Source organism: Nicotiana tabacum, chromosome 7 (assembly GCF_000715075.1).
Source record: "Nicotiana tabacum cultivar K326 chromosome 7, ASM71507v2, whole genome shotgun sequence".
Lineage (NCBI taxonomy): Eukaryota > Viridiplantae > Streptophyta > Magnoliopsida > Solanales > Solanaceae > Nicotiana > Nicotiana tabacum.
In genome coordinates this window covers 5,173,914-5,193,860 of record NC_134086.1, presented here as the reverse complement: position 1 = coordinate 5,193,860, position 19,947 = coordinate 5,173,914, and the positions used below count along the sequence as shown (strand labels likewise).

At 37.1% G+C, this 19,947-nt stretch overlaps 3 protein-coding genes across 4 annotated transcripts; 2 read left to right on the top strand and 1 right to left on the bottom strand.

Annotated features, from left to right (window-relative positions):
• Positions 1-233: 233 nt before the first annotated feature.
• Positions 234-3,632, top strand: LOC107796164 (uncharacterized). Of its 2 annotated transcripts, XM_016618908.2 has the most exons (6): positions 234-739; positions 987-1,199; positions 1,609-1,797; positions 1,920-2,024; positions 2,302-2,846; positions 2,943-3,632. In XM_016618908.2, exons 1-6 carry the CDS (start codon positions 472-474, stop codon positions 3,555-3,557), a joined length of 1,935 nt encoding a protein of 644 aa, XP_016474394.1. In that variant the 5' UTR covers positions 234-471; the 3' UTR covers positions 3,558-3,632. The 2 variants fall into 2 exon arrangements, with proteins under 2 accessions (XP_016474394.1, XP_075113005.1); XM_075256904.1 differs by lacking the exon at positions 1,609-1,797.
• Positions 3,633-3,982: 350 nt separating this feature from the next.
• LOC107796165 (MACPF domain-containing protein At4g24290) lies at positions 3,983-9,558 on the bottom strand. The gene is made up of 7 exons (XM_075256905.1): positions 9,064-9,558; positions 7,621-7,859; positions 7,098-7,296; positions 6,907-6,984; positions 6,639-6,822; positions 5,177-5,343; positions 3,983-4,872 (listed from the first exon to the last, which is right to left on the bottom strand). Exons 1-7 carry the CDS (start codon positions 9,322-9,324, stop codon positions 4,153-4,155), a joined length of 1,848 nt encoding a protein of 615 aa, XP_075113006.1. The 5' UTR covers positions 9,325-9,558; the 3' UTR covers positions 3,983-4,152.
• A 4,763-nt stretch (positions 9,559-14,321) lies between these two features.
• LOC142161960 (uncharacterized) lies at positions 14,322-19,376 on the top strand. The gene is made up of 2 exons (XM_075218252.1): positions 14,322-14,833; positions 19,247-19,376. Exons 1-2 carry the CDS (start codon positions 14,322-14,324, stop codon positions 19,374-19,376), a joined length of 642 nt encoding a protein of 213 aa, XP_075074353.1.
• Positions 19,377-19,947: the final 571 nt, after the last annotated feature.

Genomic DNA, 19,947 nt, shown 5'->3' with positions numbered 1-19,947 from the left:
TTTTAAAAAAAAATACACTTTCGACATTCCATGGGTCATGTGTTCCAGGTGTGGAAGCAGCCATTAATGCTTGCATTAAGGTAGGTTGTCTACGTCACACCCCTTGGGGTGCGGCCATTACGTGAACGTAGAATGCCTTGTGCAGCGCGCTGCCCTTTATTACATTTTCGGCTTCGCAGAAACTTGGCCAAACAGGCTTATTATTGAAGCAATCAATAGGGGACATGATATTTGCATCACTTTTGAATGGCTTATCTCAGACTTTCCACAAATATACAGGGATGGGTTTACTTGGGGGGCAATCCATTCTCATTTTTGTTTTCTAAAGGGAAGATCTACACACACAACACACACATAATTTATACATAGAATAGAAGTATAAGAAATCAGGACTATATAACTGGTTTAACTAGAGCTGCATGCCAATCTCATTCATCATACAAAATTAGCAAAAATTGAAACAAAGCAATTATGCAGAGCGATTTCAGTGCCAAATCAAGACGCAGATCAGCAGCTTACAAAGCTGCATCATCAGGAGGGGAATCTCTCACAGTATTACTCGATTTTTGGAGAGAAGAAGGCGTCGCACAGATTGATAATCGTGGCGACACCATCCTTCATTTTCTTGCTGTTAATGGTAACGTAGCTGGTTTCGGAATTCTTGATCCTTTGAGCATTAAAGATCTGGAAACTGCAAACAGCTGTGGAGATACACCGTTGCATGAAGCTGCCAGATTTGGTAATGTTGAAATGTGTGATCATTTCATCTATAGAGAAACCACATTTTTATATACTTAAATAATGTCCTCAGCATGCACCCTCATGTACGAACCTGGTTCCTTTTTCATGGCCCAAGCATACTCGAATCCAGGACCTCTACCTGCTATGTTAGACTGATACCGTGTTAAAGTGTTTGACCATCTCATTTAAAAGTGTAAACTGTTAAAAAGAGTACACTTTTTTTTACTTAATTATGTTTTTGACAGGTAAAAGGAATATGGTGGAGATGATTTTGAGAAAGGAGAAGGACTTAGTTTTTTTGCCCAACAATTTGGGAGAGACACCACTTTACGTAGCGGCTGCAAGTGGGGAGAAAGAAATCTTTACTCTTCTAGCAAATTTCGACTTCAATAAGCTCACCATGAAAAGGAATGATGGAAAAAATGTACTTCATGCAGCAGTAGCCCATGATTGTTATGGTAAGGTTTACATTGATGAACAAATTATTTCTTTTGGTTTGTCATCCGTTTTTCAATAGCCATTTTAGGGTCCCAACTAATTTGGATTCGTGCTGCGTAAGGTGCATTAAAGGGATAAGCGCTTCCACATTGATGGAGGGAATGGACAATATTGTCTCCTTATATTGTCTTAGGCAATTCATACCTCATAACTTTTGGGATTAAGTTAGGTCCAAGATCTGTCTTTTCAACATAATAATGTGTTCTTGGTTTACCCAATGTTGAGCCCCTGAGAATGCTATCCACATACTAAATGTGTTAGTTCTTGGCGTGTGGAAGCGAAAGGGTGTGTGTTAAGTGTCCCACATTGTTTGAGAGAATGCGCTGTTAGCTGCACAGACTAATTGTTTTGTTGTTTAATGTCTGGCAGCTCTAGCAATTGATTTGGTGAATCTATATCCTGAACTTGTTAACGAACGCGATAATGAGGGAATGACAGCTTTGAATCTGTTGGCTACAAAAAGATTGTCATTCAGGAGTGGATCCAACTATTTGTTTGCAGAAATAGGGAAGACACCTTCTGTTCCAATTCAGATGATTGAAACCATAATCTATAATTGTAAGCTCAACTTAAGTGAACTACTAAACATTATAAAAGTGAAGTTACAAACTGCTTTTGTTACTTTAAAATAACTGAACTTTACTCATTATAACAGTAATTCTACATTTATGTGGTAGCAGGTATTCCACCGCGATATATAGAATCAAAACTTGGTGGTAACCAGACACAAACTGGCACTAAAATCATCCGCGTTGAGAGGTTGTCGTTTACCGAGTCTCTATTAGGTATCATCCATAATTTTGAATCTTCTAGGTTCAGCTGGCCGAAATGAATTTCTATATTGTATTAGTTCATGTGACCAGGAGGTCACGGGTTCGAGCCGTCGAAACAGTCTCTTGCAGAAATGCAGGGTAATGCTTCATACGATAGACTCTTGTGGTCCGACCCTTCCTCGGACCCCGCGCATAGCGGGAGATTTGTGCACCGGGCTGCCCTTTTTTAATTAATTCTTTTAAATAATATTGCATTAATTCTTGCATTATTGTATCTTGGTTTCTCTAGGTAATTCTTGGTTACAAGAAATCGATGAAGCAAAGCAAAAGCATATTCTTGCACTAATATTAGCAAAAATGTTAGTGAAAAATTATGATTGGAACTACAGTACACAGATGCCAAGTCCACTAATACAAGCGTCAAAACTTAAAGTCGACGAGTTAGTCGTCGAAATTGTGCAAATGCACCCTGAAGCTGTGGAAAACTTGGATGAATTAGGGAGGAACATAATGCATATAGCAGCAGAGCATAAAGACAGATTTCTATTTGATTACTTGCTCAAAACAGTGCCTAGCAGAAACAGAATGCTGGCAGATGTTGATCGACAAGGAAATACCATTTTGCATTATGCAGCAAATGTTGGGACACCATTTTTTACATCAACCACAGATCTTACTAAAAGTAATGTTGGTACACCATTTTCTACATCAACCACAGGTCATACTAAAAGTAATGTTGGTACACCATTTTTTACATCAACCACAGATCATACTAGAAGTATTTGCTGTGTTATGGCTGTGTTGATGATGATGTGGGGCATGCTTTGGTTTAACGTACGATTCTTTCCTCAATTCTTGTTGATAACTATGATGTCCGCGCCAGCTTGCATGCACCTTGACTAATTCTACGTGTTATAATTGTTCTTGCAGTATATAAAATACAACCTACATCCACGTCTTAGGGATGTTAAAAACTCCGATGGTTTAAAAGCAGAAGAGATATTCGAGAGAAACCATTTACGCGTAAGAAAAGAAGCAGAGACTTCAGTTAGAGAACTATCAAATTCTATGCTTGTACTCTCTACTCTCCTCTGTACCATCAACTTCGCCGCGATTTTCACTGTCCCCGGAGGTTTTGAAGAGAATACTGGCCTACCTATTCTCCTTGACAAAGTGCAGCAAGAACTGTGGATGCTGATGTTTTACTTAGGTGCAGCTCTTTTTAGTTCAGTATTCACAATGGGTACACTTCTATCATTTCTTCTTTGCAAATTCTATAGCAATGATTTTTACATTTCTTTGCCTACAAAGATCATAATTGCTATTATTTCAGTGTTTTATGCCACAGCATTTACAATCCTAGCTTGCCTTCAAGCCCTTAATCTTGAGAATATATTCTTGAACAAAGATGTTTGGTGGCTTATTATAGCTGTTGTTGCTGTTGGCTTCATTATGACACTTATTTATATAGACTTAGCATTTCCAGTCTTTGATTATATGTACTATTTGGTTTCTTATTCATTCTTTGTATCTTATAAGAAATGACATATGTAAGTTGATTAAGGTTTGGGCCATAATGTCTGTACTGCTTTGTGAGCTAAATATTATTCTTGTTGCATATACTGTTACAGTTGTTGCCCCTTCCTTTTATCTTTCCTGAGCCGAGGGTTTACCAGAAACAACCTCTTTGTCTTCTTAAAGATGAGGGTAAGGTTTACGTACACACCACTCTCTCTAGACCCCATTTGTGAGATATAATGGAATTTTAGTTGTTGTTGTTGTTTGCATATGCTATTACAGTCGGCAAAGTTTTGTGACTTTATTGTTATAACGAAGCATAGATGTGTTATATGGATTTCTTTTTTAATAAGTGTCCAATATTTAATCGCCGGGTGCGGGTAATAATTTCCCCAGATTTATACCTTCATAATCTAGGAAGTCTTAATTTTTTAAAGAAAATCCAGAAAGAATTAAAAAAGGTGAAAATATATCAAAAAATAAATCCATTCATTCACTAATTTCTTCTATACAACACCTATAATATTTTCCTCCCCTTTTCACCATTTCTTGGATAAACAATATGCTCTATCATCAAGATATTGGAAGATAAGACTACCCCAGAATATGTACACAAAAGAAACTATGATTCATTTAAGAAATCTAGTAGTGCAAACTTCACATGCAAACCTATCTTACCACCCTCTGTAACAAGCTTAGCAGCGGTTACCAACCAATGTCCAGGAGTGTCATATGGCCCTCGTGCAACCTCAGCCGTATCTACATACTTGAGCAGCTTTGTTGATCGAACTGGTACCGGGGGTCCCTCTGGATATACGCCTGAATTAAGAGCAGCAGGATGCTGCTTTGGTGCAGCATCTGCCTTTGTTCGCTGAGTGAACGTAAAAGTTGTGCTGAGATTTGTCAAGAAACTTGACCTATGAGTACCCTCTGGTGTAGCTGCCCACTCTGTCTTTCGTACTGTGCAGTTGGGAAGATGGGAGAAAAGTAGACGCAGGTGAAGCACCGTCTTAGGCCACTTCCCTTTGCTGATAAGCTGTGCGCCAGTTACCACAAATACGCCACTAGTCTCGCCTTGCATCCAGCTTAGATCATGCTTAACTACAGATGAGCACACATTGGAATATCTCGGCCATCTGACCGGTTCTAAGAATTGGTCACTAGATTCATAATCATCGGACCCTCGCCACTGACATGGCTTGTGTAAGGTTGGGTTAGCAGATTTTGATGTCATAATGTTTGGTAAACTAGAAAGATGCTGTACATGTATAGCTAATTGGTTGAATTTTTTCCCTTCCAAATACAAGCGCAAACCAATGACCGGCTTTTCACCACTTGTAACCTACAAATTAGAAGAACATATCGGTCATCAGGTGCCATCATGTACATCAATCTTCAGAAGAGCGACATCTATCAGTTAAAAGAGATGAGTAGTAGGTATATGGTTGTAACTTAAAGATGGTTGCTCTAAAAGATTTTTGGATGGTTAAAAACTTTTCCATGTTCGAGTTTCCACTATCCAACCAATGCATTAGAAGCCATGGACAGACCAATATTTTGTTTAAAAAGCACATATAGTTTCAACTATTCTTATACTTGTAAAAAAGCAGGGGTCTTATTGCTAAGAAAGCAACACGAATAAGTACCTGAGTAGGGCTCACACAAATCTTTGGGCCGAATAAACAGAACTGCAACGCAGGGCAAGATGCCACTCTTCTTTGATGCCTAAGAGGCAGCTCACAGAATAATGGTGCCCACTGTGTAGGAACTTGAAACTCAAGGAAACACTGTAAATCCTCTAAAGCTGGCTTATCTGAGGATGAAACAAAATACAGATAACACTACCATCATCAGTAATGAGCATAAAATGAAAAAGAAAATACGACAGATGAGATAAATAAGTTGATGTGGTGAAATATGCTAAATACAATAGTAGAATTTATCAAGAAAACAAGTTCCTCAAAATGTGTCAAACATTCTTCTGTTCGTATAATTATTTCTTGTATAGGTAAGTTACTATGCTGAAAAGTCAAAGGGGATGTCAACGAGAGACTAATTGCAACACAAAAGAAATAGGCTCAGAATAACTGCAACAGAGCAAATTTCAATTGAAATTGTTGCCATGTCACTAGACAGCCTTGTTATAGCCACAGTACAATACTGCAGAGTAGGTAAAGCATCATATAGAAATACTACTAGTTCACTAAAGAAGGATCAGCTACGAAAGAAAATGATAAAAACTACTCTTAAAGATATGATAGTCAAAACGTATTCCGCTCTTCATGAACTTCGAAAAGAAAATATATACAGTGGAAAATCTCTACATTAACATTCAATAAGAAGAATTAGGTCAAAATGGAGTCCTGAAATCTTCGCAAATATCTAATCTGGACCTGCATGGACCAAATATGAGATCGTTGTAGGTTAAATCCAATTTCTTCTGATCAGGTGAGGTGGATGCAAAAAAAAAAGAGATTAAGATACCTTAGGGGTTATTCCTTGTACTTCCAATTTTGGACATTCAAGAACCAGGGGACTCATTATTATCCAAGCAATAGTTAAATAAGAAAAAGTTGACATCACCAATAACTACACTGTATGTACTACTTCGAAACAGCACCCATGTAAAACTTCAAGTTGCACCTAGTTCGTTCGTGTTGAACTATGAATCAGAAAACAAAATGAGACCTCCATTGCCTTTTTCAAAAAAAAGAAAAAGAACCATTTTTTCAACATATCAATACTAGCCCATCATGATCGTAAATCTAAAAAATATAATCTACCCAGACTCACTTGTGATCATGTTAGCTCAATTTTATACCACATTAAGGATATGCTTGATTAACTCTCTTATTTGGAAGACAAAGGTCTCACCTAAGCTAAGGTACTTGATTGTTCAGGGTCAAATTAGAACCAATCAACTATTACACTTCAGAAAGCTATACAAATCCCTAAACCCCAACTAAAACAATATCTGCAAGAACAATATAAAAAAAAAAATGCTATTTATTTTTATATAAAAAAGAGGTGATACACCTTATCTGACTATAGATCATTAAAGAGTGGGAAATATGGTTATTATCTATGAAAGACTACGAAAATACTTACATCGTAGATATAAATTTATTGCATGGCTGAGATAGCCACTCCCCGGAATTCCCGTTAAGAGTGAAGTAATGGGTACAAGTCTGAAGAGTATGCCATCAGGGTAAGCAGCCACGGACTGAAGCCACTTCGAGTGGCTCGGTGCAAACACATCACCACCTCTTTTTGACCAAATTATAGTGAGGCCCTGTTCCAGATTATCTGGTTAATACCTTATCATGACAAGCACTTCTTTTCATTTCAGAAAACAGAAGTTCGGAGAGAGACTTACATCCTTGCTTGACGTCTCTGTTATGCTGGTAAATTGCATGGTATGCGACTGCAACATGCGATTGAATACCTCCGGGGCCTATATAGTTGAAATAGAAAATCCATCTAAAACAATTGCCCCAACCTATGCGCATAAAATTTCGATGATACCCAAAGACAAATTAAGTGCCTACTTTAGTAAGTGTGAAATACCTTCTTTTTACTCTCTCTTGACTTCATCTCAGGCAGAGGACTTGTTCCGTCGGAAAAGAGACAATCTCCAAGATCATCCAAATATCCTTTTAGTTCAGCAGGAGGGACTCCTGATGATGGTTTCTGCTTAACACAAAGTAAGTCCTGGCCTCCAACACCCATCCCCACAATGATATGTGTCCCATAAGTCCGGATAAATCTGCTAAGAACTGTCAAATTAGAAACATGCAACAAGACTACCAAATGAAAACATGAATGCATCTCTAAACACTATCATGCAGATACTTAAGTACTAGTACAACCCCTCAAACCCAAGCAAGTTGGCAGCGGCTATTCTTAAATACATTAGTACTTGAAGAAAAAGGTTGCATTAGTACTTGAAGAAAAAGGAAAGGGGGTCCTTAACATATCAGTTAACACACATATGACGATATTTAAAAAGTTGTGCTTTGCCAGTTAGAACTCACAAACAGCTACTCATCCAATTAAGGCAAAAGCGGACTGAGTGGAATGGAGAAGCTACCTGGACAAGGATGCCGGATCCCAATGCGGTGGAACAGCCTTCTTTACTTGGTCTTGGAGTACTAAAGGGGATGCCGTCAGGTGCAAATAGTATAAGGAGACAAAATAACCATCAAAAGCAAGGTATTTAGCATCTGCTGAATCATTCAACCAGGCTCCACTTAAATCAAACATGGCATTTAGATAGCCTGATGGAACCTTTCCATGTACCGACGATTTTTGATTAAGCAATTCTGACATCTGCAATAAAGATGTAAGGAAGATTTAGAGCTAAGGAGACAGCCAATAACATAACAAAAAACACTAAAGGATCACTCAGATTATTTTCTTCTCTTATTCGGTTTAAAATGCAGCAAGAAAACTATGGCTTTTATGCCTTTAACAGGTCTTGTTCAAACTTCTCTAAAGTTTTACTTCCCTTCTTATAGGTTTATATTAGTACTTTACGGAAATTTACGTGATATTTTAGAATTCAAGAAGCTTGATGCTCTGTTTTTGTTTAAATGCTGCTACACAAAATTTAAAACAATGGATGAGAAAGTTAGGCTTGGCAAGCATGCTTAACCTTAAACAATAACATCATAACTTCCTGCATCTTAAATCTTCTGTAAACCTACCATATTTCTTTCAAGCAATTTCAAATGGTCAAACATATTCTTTTTCTTTTGTTTTATCCTCCATTTCCTGAGCAAGTTAACTAATAATCGCACGAGAGGTGCGCATCCTTACTGCATAGAAACCCTCAAATCCATATGAAAAACTCATATCTGGTGTGATAGTCGAGGTGCGTGCAAGCTGACGCAGACACCATCGTTATAAAAATTGCATTGATCAGCGCAAGAAGTTCTCTTCTTATACCACTCATTAGGCCAATCTTTTCAATCGCCAATTTAATCTTACTCTACTAGCTCATTTAAAAGTTCCTGAATCTACTATCATATATAACGTACACTGAGGACACTTCACTTCTTAGAATCAATCCTAGCACACTTCGAAGAAAATTCTAGAACACAATTGAGAAAATCATTTAATAAATTAAAAGATTATTATAGGAGTAACATAATTTGTCTAAAAAGTTGAACTTGATTAAAAACCTCCACTTTCCATCATAAAATTCTCAAAAAAAAAAATCTCCCCCGATTATCCCCTCCACTACATTCAATTAAACTACATAGTTAATTCACATAGGAACTGCATTAATCCGGATCATACAATTAAACAAAGGATTTAAGTTATATACTTATTTTAGACTATCATCATAATTTAACTCAGCTTCATTTAACTTGTTACCTGCAATTACCTTACAAGTAACCTGATTGTTTAAGTATGTTTTACTCCATCAATCCACAGAATTTAAGCTCTTAAACAAAATTCAAAAAACACATAAAAAAATAAATTCAAACCAAGTAAATAATCATTAAAAAGGAAGGTAAAAAAGGCAAACCTGATTAAATTCAAGAACATCGGATTTAAACCGAATATGGTCTCCTTTATCACATCTTATATTTTCAGAAACATCAGGAATGGTAACGCCACCAGGAACAACAACGTTGCGCCTGTTCATCTCGTCCAAAATTACCAACCTACCCCCGTTTGAGCATTTTTTTACGAACTTCAACCTGAAATCGCTCGCAAAATCGAATCCACAACCCAAAGCTTCAGTAGCCTTAACCTCAATCGGCTTCCTCTCGAACTCTTCCTCCATCAGCTCAAAACGACGTAGTTTTGACCTGAAATTGAGGTTTTTTGAGCTGAAAGTAGCTGAAATAATGGAAATCAAGGTTGATAAACTGGTGGGATGGGTGGGGGTAGTGGGGGTAAAGGGGGAGTTGGTTAGAAGTAGATGACGGGAGAGGGAAAGGGAAAGACAAAAGGTTTGACTTTTGACCAGACGTTTCGTCTGCTGTTTGTTGACTCCATTATTATTAGAAAAAGAAACCTACCTTCAAAAGAAATTAATGAAAATGGGAATTAATGTCTCGTAGGGAAGGTGAAGGGTAATATGGGAATTTAACTTTAGATTTTTTTTTTTTTTTAATCATATGATATTAGGAATTCACTTGCTCGATTAGCGAGTCTTGGTGTAACCGGTAAAGTTGCTGTCATGTGATCAGGAGATTACGGGTTATGTGAAAATAACCTCTTACAGAAATACAAGTAAGACTCTTTCCCTGACCCCGCACATAGCGGCAGTTTAGTGGATCGGGCTGCCTTTTTACTTGCTCGACTAATTTGGATTGCGTATGTAGGAATTGTCTAGTAGGTCATGTGAAAGGTATTATCGAATTTTCAAGCTATATTTAGACCTAATATCTGATTAATTCAGATTTATGCCATATACGATTCATTTGAGGGAAAAGATTTTATTACAATTTTTTTTTTCAAGACTTAGACTTGAGAACTTTAATAAAGGGAATTCTAGGGTGAAACTTTGAAATTGAAAATTGAAACATCAATTATTGAAGAGTCTAAAGCTATTTAACATGAAGATTACTATAAATTGAAATGTTCTCCTTTTTAGAAATTCTAAAGTTGAACAAAAATAATGAAACATGATAAGAGCATGAAATAGTTGACTCTTGCTAAGTGCAGAAAGAACAATTTAAGAATGATCAAATTATTATCTATAAATTTTCATTTATTTTTGAATATTGATTTCTCCTTCTACTTGTAATGAAATTTACAGAGTTAAATATAACATATAAAAAAATATTATAAATCACAGTTTTTATAATTAAAAGAGTATCTAAAATGTTTTAAAAATACCATTAAAAAGGTATTGACTATTCAAATTCTAGTAACTATTGTATAAACTGCGATATATGGAGTAGTAAGATGTCACTTTAACGAGTTGATAAAGTTAAATAGTAAAAAGTAATCCTCACCTAATTTTGTACTAACTCTACTAATGTGAGGAGAACATTTGTGTTTAACTAAATAAAATAAAGATTATGTGACTTTATGATATGTGACTATTTCATATGCAAGCTTAAAAAATATGAAAAATCTTTGATATATTAAGGAGTGTTTTTCTGTTTTTCTCCTCTGATTCATATTAATTATTTGGTGTTTGAATTTATTGCCTCGACTAATTCAAATCGTACCATAGAAGACTTATCAAAGAAGTAACACTTTATATTAGACCTTTTTATTTTATTTTTGAAGACTTAAATCCGAGACCTCTGATTAGTCCGGATGAATTTCCTTCATCTTACTATATTCCTTGATGATAAAAATTTATTCGCAGAGTATTTACATCAAATTATACTAATTAATTTTGTTTAATGTTAATTATTTTTATAAAAATATATGTTATGGATTTATTGGTTAGTGTAAACACATGAAACGAGAAATTGGATCGGTAAAAAAATAAATGCTAACTTAGAGGTTGTTTGGTTGGAAACACGTTATCATATGATTAATTTTTCTGGGATTAATTATCTTGTGATTGGTTATCTTAATCTCTTATAGGGATTAAAAAACATTATAATTCCCGAATAACTAATTCTTGAATTAGTTATACTATAATTTTATTCTAATTAAATATGAGATAAATTAATTTCAAATTTTAAAATTAATTATCCTTTATCTCTCGCGTGTCAAAAGGAGTCTTATGGAGTTTCTAGGAATGGAAAGTGAGGTTTGGAAATACCTAAAACCGCGTGGCCCAGCAGGTGGCTGGCAAAGTGTTGACTGTTCGTTGCTGAGTCAGCGATCTCCTCTTTGCTTTTAATTATTTATTTTTATTTTTATTTATTCCTTTGCAAATCTCACCTGATTTTTTGCTTTCACTTTATATATTAACTTTAATTGAGAGATTAAGTCCTCCATCTAATTAAAAATATGCAGATATTGAACATTATATTTGTCTAGTTCAACTACGAATCAATGAAGATCATAGCTTAATATTTTAATTTTTTTGATAACATGCTGGTTAGAAGGAGTTATGTGACTAAAATATAAGAAAAAGCTTAAAATAAGATCCAAATCACAAGCATGAAGTTTGTTGTGATTTTTTTTTATTTAATATTTACCCCTTAGAGATTATATCTATGTAGATAAAATAAGGTAGTGAGTTTCATCATGATCCCTAACTTGAGATAATATAAGGATACTTTTCATTTGTTGTTTTTTTTTTCCTTCTAATTTTATTATTATACTTATTGGGAAGGATAGGAAAAACTTGGAAAGAAGATTACAAGGTCGAACAAATATATACATGTACTTGTAGAAATTAATAGTAGATCGATGACAATGTTAGTGTGTTACTCGAGATGTGGTGAGATAGATAAATTTCTTATTTTTAATTAGAATCTCGAGTTCATGTTCATAAAATGAAAAACCTTCTGGTAGGAAGCATTTCTCCCTTTTGATTAGGTCAGTAACTTTTATAATATACTGAACTTTAAACAAAAAAAAATAGACTCATCCCATCTGATCCGACCTATTTCTCGTTATTAGTTTCAACTTCTGTTTCAAATAAAAAGGAAAAAGGAAAAAGATATAACAAGATGGATCCTTTAAAAAGAATTGCGAAAATAGTAAAATTACCACACTTCCAAAGAGAAAAACTTGAAGATTCTTCCCAATCCGGCAAAGTGTCCCTCTTCAACACGAAACTAATCGAATAATCTTCACAAAGTATCATCCATCATAAGCCTACTTAAATAAGAAGATTGTTCATTTAGCATTAAATAACACAAAATTAGTCAATTAGAGAAGAGAGAATATTGATATGAATGAATTAAATAAGGATTAGATTTAATTAATCTGGATTATATTCACACAGTTGGTTGTGATTTTATGAGATTGCTTTGCCATTAATAATGCCAGGATTAGTATTTAATAGCCTCGTTTGTTCCGAATTTTTTTGTCTGTCATAGCGAAGTGCTGTTATATAAAACATATATTATAACATAACATAAAAATTGGTTTCATAAATAACTTGGCTTTTATAATAAATGAATGTTATATATTGATCTTGTTATAGAGAAGTCTACTATATTTTCTTAGGAAACAACTAATACTATACTTTTTCCATCTAGAATAGAATGCCTTTAAGAAATATTTCATATTATAGATGCAAATGATTGAAGTGCCTTCTTATTTGTTGTTTTTTGTTTCTGGGAAAAAATTAAAAGTATAGTTTTTTTTTTTTTGAGGAAAACAAAAGTTAATGATCATGCATTTAAAAATTTTGGGGTCATTTGGGTGTGTAGTAAGAGATTTAATGTCTCCACATAAGATTTAGCATTATTAATAAAGAATTTGACTGTTAAAAGAACCACAGGTAATTTTGTCAATTTTTTTTCTGTGACTTCAAGTGGGTAATTACCAGATTCGCATTTTTCTGCCGCTGGTGACAGTGACAACCCGGTCCTCCTATATTTTTCTTGATTCTATGGTGTTTGTGTGTTTTGCAGGTATCACTTTTGTGGCTATTTGGTGATGGTAGGGAGGTGCACTCGCAGAAGCAGTAGAGCAGCAACTATACGTCGGGTTCCACAACATCAGGAGTATACCAAGTCGAAAGTCAAGGTTCTATTCGCAGGAATTGGTACCTCCCGCCTCCTATTTCTCTGTCTCCTGTGTAGTTACTTTGTTGTCGTAGTAATTCGTACTAGTCTAGTCAGTCTAGTAGTTGGCTTGTAGTTACTATTTACTTCCTTTGTTGTTCTGTTTGGCTTTTTTTTTAAAGTCTTACGTAGGTATAGCGGCTGTGGTTTGTAATGGCAGAGTAGCGTCATGTCCTCGAGAGGGCGGGTGGTGGGGAGGGGGGAGGGCAAGGGTCAGGGCTGGTACGGGACCCATAGGGGGTAAAGGGAACAAGGGAGCCTGTAGGTTGAGAATTGGATCGTGGAATATAGGGACATTGACGGGTAAGTCTATAGAGATGACGAAGATTCTCCAGAAGAGGAGGGTCAATATAGCATGTGTAGAAGAGACTAGGTGGGTAGGATCGAAGGCGAGGAATGCAGACGGGTATAAATTGTTGTTCTCCGAAGTCGTTAAAGGCAAGAACAAAATGGGTATTTTGGTAGATAAGGAGCTCAGAGAGTCAGTGATAAAGGTTAGGCGGGTGAATGACAGATTGATGGTGATTAAGTTAGTAGTTGGAGGGAACACCTTGAATGTCATTAGCGCTTACGCACCGCAAACGGGCTTGGACGAGGAGGTTAAAAGGCACTTCTAGGAGGCGCTGGATGAGGTGGTGCGGGGTATTCCGTCTACGGAGAAGTTATTCGTAGGAGGGAATTTCAATGGTCATATTGGGTCATCTGATGGTGGCTATGGCGAGGTACACGGTGGCTTCGACTTTGGTGTTAGGAATGGGGATGGTACTTCACTATTGGATTTCGTTAGAGCTTTTGAGTTGGTGATCGTGAACTCTATTTTTTCGAAGAGGGAGGAGCATTTGGTTACTTTCAGAGTATGGTAGCTAAGACTCAAATTGACTATTTCCTCCCCAGGAGGTGTGATAGGAGATTGTGCGAGGATTGCAAGGTGATCTTGAGTGAGAACCTCGCGACTCAACATAAGCTCCTGGTGATGGACGTTGGTATCTTGATAAAAAGGAAGAAGAGGTTTATACGGGGTCAGTTGAGGATCGGGTAGGGAGCTTTGACTAAGGATAATACGCGGGAGTTGGAGGGGCGGCTAACGGCTATGGGAGCCTAGAAGAGTGGTGGGGACGCTAGCGCTATGTGGACGACAACGACGGACTGTATAAGGGAGGCAATGAGAGAGGTGTTGGGGATTTCGAAGGGTTACTCTGGCGGTCACCGAGGCGACTGGTGGTGGAATTATGTGGTCCAAGGTAAAGTGGAAGTCAAGAAAGCGGCTTACCTTAAGTTAGTAGAGAGCACCGACGAGGATCAGAGGAGAACGAACAGAGAAAGATATAAGGAGTCTAGGAAGGAGGCAAAATTAGCGGTTACGGAGGCTAAGACTGCTGCATTCGGTCGGCTGTATGAGGAACTTGGGGGCAAATGTGGGGACAAGAAGTTATTTCGGCTGGCCAAAGCGAGAGAGAAGAAGGCTCGCGACCTGAATCAAGTGAGGTACATCAAAGATGAGGAAGGTCAAGTAGTGATGGAAGAGGCCCAAATTAAGCAAAGATGGCAGTCGTACTTTCATAAACTTCTTAATAAAGAGGGGGACAGAAATATCGTGTTAGGGGAATTGGGGCACTCCGAGAGTCACTGCGACTTTAGGTACTGTAGGCACATTAAGGTTGAGGAAGTCGTGGGAGCGATAGGTAGGACGAGTCGGGGCAAGCGACCGGACCAGACAAGATTCTAATAGAATTTTAAAAATATGCGGGTAGAGCAGGCTTGGAGTGGCTAACTGGGTTGTTTAATATTATTTTCAAGACGAAGAGGATTCCTGATGAGTGGTAGTGGAGTACGATGGTTCCGGTGTACAAGAACAAAGGTGATATCCAGAATTGTAACAACTATAGGGGTATCGAGTTGCTAAGTCATACCATGAAAGTTTTGGAAAGGGTGGTGGAAGGGAGGATAAGGAGGGTAGTGTCTATATCGGAAAACCAGTTTGGATTCATGCCAGGTCGTTCTACTACGGAAGTTATCCACCTTATCAGGAGGTTTGTGGAACAATAAAAGGATCGGAAGAGGGATTTGCATATGGTGTTTATTGACCTAGAGAAGACGTATGACAAGTTCCCTAGGGACGTCCTTTAGAGATGTCTGGAGGTGAAAGGTGTGTCGGTGGCTTATATTAGGGCGATAAAGAATATGTATGATGGATCTATGGCTCGGGTTAGGATTATGGGAGGTGACTCAGAGCCTTTTTCGGTGGTTATGGGGTTATACTAAAGATCTGCGCTCACCTGTTCTTATTTTCCCTGGCGATGGACGCACTGACACACCATATTCAAGGAGAAGTGTCATGGTGTATGTTGTTCGGTGATAATATAGTTCTGATTGATGAAATGCGAGGCGACATTAATGAGAGACTAGAGGTGGAGGCAGGCCTCGGAATCTAAAGATTTCAAGTTAAGTAGGATTAAGACAGAATATGTGGAGTGTAAGTTCAACGACGTGACGGGGGAAGCGGACGTAGAAGTGAGGCTTGACTCACAAGTCATTCCCAAGAGAGAAAGTTTCAAGTACTTAGGGTCAATTATCCAGGAAGATGGGGAGATCGACGGGGATGTTACGCACCATATTGGGATGGGGTGGATAAAATGAAGGTTAGTGTCTGGAGTCCTATGTGACAAGAATATGACACCGATACTCAAAAGTAAGTTCTATAGTGCAATGGTTAGACCGACCATGTTGTATAGGGCTAAGTGTTGGCCAGACAAGAATTCACATATCCAGAAGATGAAAGTAGGAGAAATGAGGGTGTTGAGATGGATATGCGGGAACATTATGCTAGATAAGATTAGGAATGAAAATATTCGGGAGAGGGTGAGCGTGGCTCCGGTGGACGACAAGATGCGGGAAGCGCGGTTTAGATAGTTCGGGCACGTGCAGAGGAAAAGCCTAGATGCCTCGGTTAGGAGGTGTGAGTGGTTGGCTTTGGCAGGTACGAGAAGAGGTAGAGGGCGGCCTAAGAAGTATTGGGGTGAGGTGATCAGATAGGACATGACGCGACTCTAGATTTTCGAGGACATGACTCTTGATTGGAAGATGTGGAGGTCGAGCATTAGGGTTGTAGGTTAAGGGGTAGTCCAACGATTTTCCTCTTTGTCCCAGTTTCACTCTTTGTACCAGCTAGTATGATAGTGTTTTGTCTAGTACTACCAACGGTTTATGTTGTGTTTTACACTTTTGCATAATATTTGTGTTATTGCTTTTTCATTTATTTGTTGTCTCTCACGTTGCTGATATTATTTTTCAGGTTTGTGTTGTTGTCAGGGATCTATTGTATATGAGCTGAGAGTCTCCTGGAAACAACCTCCGGGGTAGAGGTAAGGTTTGCGTACACTCCACCCTCTCCAGACCCCACTGGTGAGATTTTATTGGATTGTTGTTGTTGTAGTAGTTAATGAGACTATAAGTATTTGTTATTTAGCGACTAAATTCGCTACAAAAGATCAGAAAGTCGCCACGGAAAGTACGCTCGTTAGGTCGCCTCTAGAACTAGCTACGGATAGCAGCATATACTATTACCGGCGACGATATTGGGTCGCCGCCAATACCATTCTTGGAAAAAGATAAACTAAAATAGCTTTTGCAATTAGTTGAACGAGCTTTAATTTTTTTCTCGAACTATGTAGAAAATATATAATAAAATTACGCTAATTCTGAACAGATAACTTTAAATTTTGAAGTTACCTCTAATGAAAGGAAATTTAACGAGCCATTCTCATCAGCACCTATTATTAGTTTGGAGCTCAAATAGTTTTAACATTTACAATACTGATTTTGATATTTCAAAATGAAATTGTACCTAGTAAGTATTTCCTTGTGTTGAGCTAAACAAACCCGAAGATATTTTTAATATGCCGGTGGTAAAAATAGCACGGGCTAGCCATTTTTCGGACCGGTAATTGAAATAGTAACATTTGGGAAGTCATTAAAAAATAGTCATTGTTTTGCTGCGTATAAACTTTCAGCATATTATGATGGAAATCCTACATATTGTGCTGGAATATTTTCGGATTTTTAACAGTATTTTTGTTGAAATTTTATCTGTACATGAAAAAGTGGCTAAATTTTAATTACTTTTGAAATTGTGACTATTATTCAATTATCAGTTGTAAATATAGCTATTTCTGAGTTTTTCCGACATAGTATGATATTGTTCGCTTTGGACAAGCCAGCACAGTTTTCCCGAAAAGGCCTCACAACATTAAGAGATTCTTACATCTTATATGTAGACTCCCAATTTTTTCAGCTGCCAATATAGGACTTTGTTCGCACACTCAACAACTTATAATTCAAAATAAGAATCATTAGTTGACCTTTAAACTAAAATTTACAGAGCAAACATAAAATCTTAAAAGTCGTATTTTATAAATTTGCACAAGAAGAAGGTAACTTCACAACTTTACATAATCTGATCTTAACGCTAACATGACTTTTAATTTGTTAATTTTGGCTAGATACAGACGAACTCTGTAAAATCATCTCTAGCCTTCAGAGATCAATTAGGAGATATCCTAGCAAAAGAATAACCTCTATAAAAATTGATACGATTAACTTTAATTTGAATAGTAGGTTACTAAGTATAGCTCAATGACCCTTAAATTATTTAAAAAGATAGATTACTAAAATTGTACATGATAATATGCGTTACAATTTTTTATTTAATTCATTGTGATTCTTAATAATATAATGTAAGAGCAAACCTAACATTTTCTTTATCAAGATACATGGACCATCCTATATGGTTCAAAATATAAAAAGTATTTAAAATGCAAAATATTAGTACTTTTTTTAGGTCAGAAATATAGATTAGTCGTTTTGATGAATTAAATTTATTTTAATAAAATATTTTACTGTTAGAAGAACCACATATAATTTCTTCATTTGTTCCTTCTAAATTTTCTGTAATTATTTCAATTAATTAGGAAGACGACAACTAATTGGACTTCTGTGGCGACTAAAGTCGCTAGATGACCATAGAGTCGCCACGGAAAGTATCTCCGATCGCCCCTAGAACTAGCGACCTATGGCAACATAATATTTTTAGCGGCGACAAAATATTTCTGTAATTACACCTTTAATGGCGATAAGGGTCGCTGCCGATACCTAAAATTAGTTAAAATAAAATATATTATATAATTAGCTGCGCAGTTATATAAAAGTAGTCCATTACTATACAAAGACAAGACCAGTAGATCTATGACCATAATTATAAAGTAAACATTTTATAAATACATTGTAATGATATTTACATATTGTATACGGTAGAAATTGGGCCCATCTACGACATGATATATCGGGCTCGAAACGTGAGGGGCTGAAGATAGACCCCAAGTCCCACCGGACCAGAAATCCAAGATCAGAATGTATGTCCTCAAGAACATTGAGTCTGTGATCCCGGAATCAACCCTGACCCCCAACAAGCTCGAGGAAGCATTATCAGTGTAACCAACAGAAGACCGAAATAACATACGACCGAAATATCCGTAACAGGGCAGATATTACGGTGGAAATCTCGGCACGTATCAAGAAGGAACTGGCAAATCAGTGAATCAAGAGTTTTTTTACCTTTTATAGAGTTGTATATAATATAGAAATCTCTTCTTATGTAAGGCGGTCTAATTACTTGTAAAAGATATTATAACACGCATTCAGAAGCAATATACTGTTACTATCTCTTTAAGCTCTTACTCAACTGTGTCTTGACACTGATCAAAGTACATTATGTTCAAGGGTGGCTCACCCCCTCCTCCCCAAGGTTGTAACTGTTCAATTCGTGTGGTTTGAATTTACTTTATCATACTTTATTTCAATTGCAATTTAATTTATCGTTTTGTGTCAATTAACCCACGTATCCTTAAAACCACTTACAGATTCAATTATTATCCAATTTTGAGGTAAACAGTTTGGCGTCCACCGTGGGGTTAAGTATAATAGTGGTTATTTGATACAAATTTTTCATAACACACACTACTTTACACTTGTTCTTTGAAGTGCCTCTAATTTCAGGTTAAAGCTTAAAATGTCAAATTCACAATTGGCACCCCCACTTGTTGACAATGAGTCCGGTTACCGTGGTGAAAATAACAACATAGCGCCCGTTAATGAGGTACCACCCGTTGATCTCATCAGAATATAAGTCGCGGGACCGTTGGACGCTAACTCGTAGGTGGCTATCGACACAAACCTACCGACCGACCCCGAGCATAGCATCCGTGGTGGATCCCAATCGATAGCGCAGAATACTCAAAACAATGGAGGAGGCAGAATCAATCTACAGATGATCTTCAAAATGTTATAGGCTCAACAGGAGGCGATATCTCAGTTACAAAACCAAAGCCGCGCACCGAGTAGAATTGAACTCGATCCATCCCGGGAAATCACCTGCAGAAAAGAACCGGTTGCAGAGAGGTCAAATGAAAACGAGTTAGGGACCAACCCCGAGATCATAAAAATGCTCGAAAAGCTGACAAAATGGGAAATCAGGGGAGAAGAAAATCGAAGCAAATGACAAAAAGGTAGAAACCTATAATTCCAGGGTCGACCAAATTAGGGGGCGCAACCAATACTAAAAGGCCTGGATTCTGAGAAGTTCGTACAAAAACCTTTCCCTCCGAGTGTGACTCCAAAGCTGATCCCTAAAAATTCTGCATTCCTGAGATTCATAAGTACAACGGAACGACCGACCCAAATGAGCATGTCACTTTCTA